The sequence below is a fragment of the Penaeus japonicus genome, unplaced genomic scaffold, assembly GCF_977035675.1.
Source record: "Penaeus japonicus unplaced genomic scaffold, GWHDUDI00000001_assembly GWHDUDI00000018, whole genome shotgun sequence".
Classification (NCBI taxonomy): domain Eukaryota; kingdom Metazoa; phylum Arthropoda; class Malacostraca; order Decapoda; family Penaeidae; genus Penaeus; species Penaeus japonicus.
In genome coordinates this window covers 14,148,699-14,153,698 of record NW_028234420.1, presented here as the reverse complement: position 1 = coordinate 14,153,698, position 5,000 = coordinate 14,148,699, and the positions used below count along the sequence as shown (strand labels likewise).

Genomic DNA, 5,000 nt, shown 5'->3' with positions numbered 1-5,000 from the left:
CTTGCTTTCTTTCCTTTTTTCCTTATTTTTCCTTTTCTTTAATTCTTTATCTGGTTACAGATCAGCGAAAAATGTGTGAACAAAACCTTTTTGAACAAATTTACAATTACTCTATACCATTTACATCGCCATGAAATTATATGAGATTGTGTTTTTCCGATTTAGATATCCTCTCATATACAGAAACCGGCAAATATTATAGTAAGGATGTAAACAAAGGATGCATCAAAGATATTGCTTGAAATGGTTTAGATAATAACAATTATAATGATAATGAAAGACAGTATAAAGGATGACAATTATAATTCTCACGTATGTAATGATAATGATGATTACATAACCATTATAAAATTTTGATATTGGTGAAATACTATTTACAATATTTATATGCAATATACCAAGAATGTGTTATGATGATGATGATATATGTGTGGATTATAATGATATAAACAAAAATCTCCTATACTCGAAAAAGTCTTATATGGAAATGAATGATGAGATTCTAATTTCGAAACATTTCCAAATGCTACAGAAAGTTTTGGAAAAAAATGTCATTAAAACTGAAACATTAGCGATTATTCGTGTAGCACAAGAACATCAATTCGGGACAAATTGTTGCAAATACATAAGGATAAGACAAGAGAATAGCGTGCAACATTTCATGTGCTAATGCAAATTGGTTGTGCATGTTGAAAAATGTGGTTGGGAAATGCACATAATCTGGGAGTATATTAGAATTAGTGTTAATATAAGCTAAGATACATATCTTTGTTAATGTGATACTATTTTTTTTAACTCATTATTTTGTCTATTGACCTTATTTTTATCATTCTTGTTATTCCATTTGTTTTTGTCATTATTATCATCATTATTATAGTTATTGTCATTATTATCTTTATCAATAGTATTAGTATTATCACTCTTATCATAATCATCACTATCATCATTAACATCATCATTGTTAATGTTATTATCAACATTGCTATTATTAACAACATCAATACTATTATTATAAATATAATCATTATCATTGTTATCATTATCATCGTTGTTATTATCATTATTATAATTTTCACTATTTGCATTACTGCTATCATCACTATTATTGTTATTATTGATATAATTATTATCATTACCATTACTATCATCCTTATTATCATCATCATTATTATTATTATCATTGTCATATCATTATCATTTCTTATTGTTATCCTTATTGCTATTATCATCATCATTATCATTTTTATTATCATTATTATTATTATTGTTATCATTTTTATCATCATCATTATTGTTATCATTATTATAATTTTTAAGATCATTTTCATAATTGTTCTCGCTATCATTTCTTTTTCTTTCTTGTTTTTTAAGTATCATCACACTGATTCACTATGATGATATGACGCGTTACCATTAAATGTATGATCATCACCATCACGCTATATTGTCATTATTATGATTACATTGTCATTATCATTTTATCAGCATTATCGAATCATGAGATAATAAGTATTATCATATTATATTATTACCTTTATCGTCATGTTGTGTTATTATCCCATCACTTTATCATGATATTCTGCTCACTCTTCGTTTTATCATATTGTTTCATTGTGATGATCGACACTGTTTTCGCCCACAACAATTGTCATCTTATTATCAATATCATCTTATTGATATTATCATGTTATCACAATAATCATCATTATTACCGCATTGTTATCATTATCAAATCATCATCATTGTTATCATATCATCGCTGTTATTATATCATCACTGTTATCCTATCATTATCACTATTATTATGTAATTATCACTGTTATCTTATCATTATCACTGTTATTATATCATCATCACTGTTATCATATCATCATCACTGTTATCATATCATTACCAATGTTATCATATCATACTAACTGTCATCCTATCATCCCCACTGTTATCATACCATCACCTTTATCGTATCACCATCACTATTATCATATAATCACTGTTATCCTATCATCATCATCACTGTTATACTTTCCTTTGTCTTTGTCACCACCCCACTGCTGCATTGCGATAACCTCTCCCCGCCCATCCGCACAGCAAAACGGCCACGGCGCAGAGCCAGCTGTGGAGGGCCAGGAACAATACGCGGGACCCGAGGGAGAGAGCCAAGGATACCAAAACAAGCAAGATGAGGTAGGATACGACCAGGAGACGTCCTTCAATCAGCAGGTTAGTTTTAGGATTTCTCTTTTTTTTTCGTTTTTTGTTTTGTTTTTTGTTTGTTTGTTTTTTTTCTTTTTGGGGTTGTGCCTTTACGGATTTTATTTGGTTTTGTTTTGTTTTTTATTTTCTATTCATTGCTTTTCTTCATCTGATCCAAATATAATCATACCTGACAAAAAAAAAAAAAAAAAAAAAAAAAAAAAAAAAAAAAAAAAAAACCAAACATAATGCAAGTAACCGCATAGTAACTAATGTCACTCGCAGTATAGTTGTTTCCCTCTTACTTGCAATTGCACAATGATTATAACCTTACGAATGCGTGGCCCAGGAACCCAGCACCGTAGCGAAGGAAGGAGAGCAAATTCCCGATGGCGTCGAAGAGGCAGCCGTTCCTGGGGCTACGTTGAGGCAGTACCTCCTGTCCATCGTGTACATGCCTAAGGTAAGTAACCGTTATTATGTACTGTTCATTAAACTTTATTAGGATTTTATGAAGGCGTCACATACACAATAGATAGGGCTCTTTATCAGGGCATCATATACCTGATGATAGGATTCTATATCAGCGCAACGTTTACGTGATAATAGGATTATATAGCAGTGCAACATACATACCTGACAATAGAATTCTATATCATTGCAATGTATAACTGATGATAGGATTCTATATCAGTGTAAGATATACCTGACGATAGGATTCTATACCACTGCAATATATACCTGATAATAGGATTCTATATCGGTGTAAAACATACCTGCTAATAGGATTCTACATCATTGCAACATATACCTAATACATAGGATTGATACGTGATATATCCGATTCCATAGAACTACAACACCAAGCATCTGTGTTATTTATATTTGCGTCTTCCTTTCCCTACAGTCACTGCGAATCCTGTGCCTGACGAACCTCTTTTGTTGGATGTCGCTCGTGTGTTATTCGCTCTACTTCACCGACTTCGTGGGTGAGGCGGTGTTCGGCGGCGACCCAGGGGTGAGGGAGAGTTTGCTTTTTGGTGTCTTCTTTCCAGGTGTGGGAATGTTTGAGAGAGTTACTGATACACTGCAACGTGAGATATATATATATGTATATATATATATATATATATATATATATATATATATATATATATATATATATATATATATATATATATAACTGTTTTGCATCTACGATTAGAATTGCGTCATTCTGACAAAAAAGATACATCGAAACGTTGGTTACTTATGTAATATTGGGGAATTATTCATTCTCCTGCCCATACTACAATCATTACAATCAATTCTGTCAATCAATGTTACACTATCACTTTATTTCAGTTCGAGCAAATGTTATCAACACCGTAAACCATAATCCTCCCACTCATTAATCCCACGAACCATGAATAAACCTCATTATCCCTCCTCCTCAGGCACCAGACGGAAGTGAGGAGAGAGTGCTGTATGAGGAAGGCGTTCGCTTCGGGTGTTGGGGCATGGCACTGTATTCCCTCTCTTGTTCCCTCTACTCCTTCCTGATCGAGAAGATGGTCAAGGTCTTCGGGTAAGAATCTTCCTTTCTCTGTAGTCCTTCTTAATTAAACGAGATGGCGATCACCGCGTTTGGGTGAGAATCTCCTTATCTCTCTATTTCTTCTTAATCGAGATGGCCAAAGGGTCCAGGTAAGAATCAGAGGGAGAGGAGTGATGCTAGTGTTTCTCTTTTGTTTGGTCATTGTGTTACTTTTCTTTTTCATAACATGTATGATCTCTCATTCTCTCTTCATCTTGTTTTTTTCCTGATACTCTCTCACAAAGACACCGACGCACACACACACACGCACGTACACACACACACACACACACACACACACACACACACACACACACACACACACACACACACACACACACACACACAGTCTCTCTCTCTCTCTCTCTCTCTCTCTCTCTCTCTCTCTCTCTCTCTCTCTCTCTCTCTCTCTCTCTCTCTCTCTGTCTCTCTCTCTTTCTCTTCCTTTCATGCCCCTCTCTTTTTATCCAGTATCTAATTTTATGAGTAACCATTTGGCAAATGAAGAACTTACCTTAACAATGAACCAATTTCGTCCATTTTTCTCCCTGACAGCGCCAAACCAGTATATGTTTGCGGGCAGCTGGTGTATAGTGTGGGTATGATGTTCATGGCATCCCTCCGTCACCCTGCCGCGGTCATCATATTTTCCTGTTGCGCCGGCGTCATGTATTCCACGCTGTTCACCATGCCTTACCTCCTGGTGGCTCACTATCACGCTTCAGAGACGGTACGTGGCTGAAAGTAGTTAAATCTTATTTGTTACTTAATTTTCCTCATTTTCGTCTACTGGAATTTATTTACTAAACTTCCTTGGCTTTGTTAGTTTGTCAGGCAGCAAGCACGATGTTTTTGTACGCATTTGAAAGATCATGGAGTGTAGCAGATAGTTTTTTTGTATTGTTGTGATATCAAGGCTTTATTCACGTAGAGAGTATGAACTTTGCTTTACTTATTCTAGAGATAATCTATCATTATATAGATAATAATTAACATACTAGATAATGTACTGCCCAAGAATTCCTGCAATATTAGAATATAGAACAAGGAACATTCTCCTTTGATTAACCTTTGCATTCCATTACGAAGCTTGAGAATAGATTCCCGCATAGTCTGAATCTCCCGTAGATAAAATGTGAGGACGTTTGGCTGGTAACCAAGACACGACAGCTGTGGGCCTGGTGCTGGGGTGGAGCGGTGAGTTGTGGGGTTTCATGTGTGTGCGTGAAGT

At 34.7% G+C, this 5,000-nt stretch overlaps 1 protein-coding gene across 1 annotated transcript in view; it reads left to right on the top strand.

Moving 5' to 3' along the window:
- Positions 1-5,000, top strand: part of LOC122257424 (loss of visual transmission) — a 23,801-nt gene that overhangs the window by 16,483 nt on the left and 2,318 nt on the right. Inside the window, exons 8-13 of the mRNA XM_086546635.1 lie at positions 2,089-2,220; positions 2,543-2,656; positions 3,101-3,211; positions 3,630-3,760; positions 4,325-4,499; positions 4,898-4,966. Of these exons, the coding sequence (XP_086402761.1) occupies positions 2,089-2,220; positions 2,543-2,656; positions 3,101-3,211; positions 3,630-3,760; positions 4,325-4,499; positions 4,898-4,966 (732 nt within the window). The remainder of the gene's footprint in view (positions 1-2,088; positions 2,221-2,542; positions 2,657-3,100; positions 3,212-3,629; positions 3,761-4,324; positions 4,500-4,897; positions 4,967-5,000) is intronic.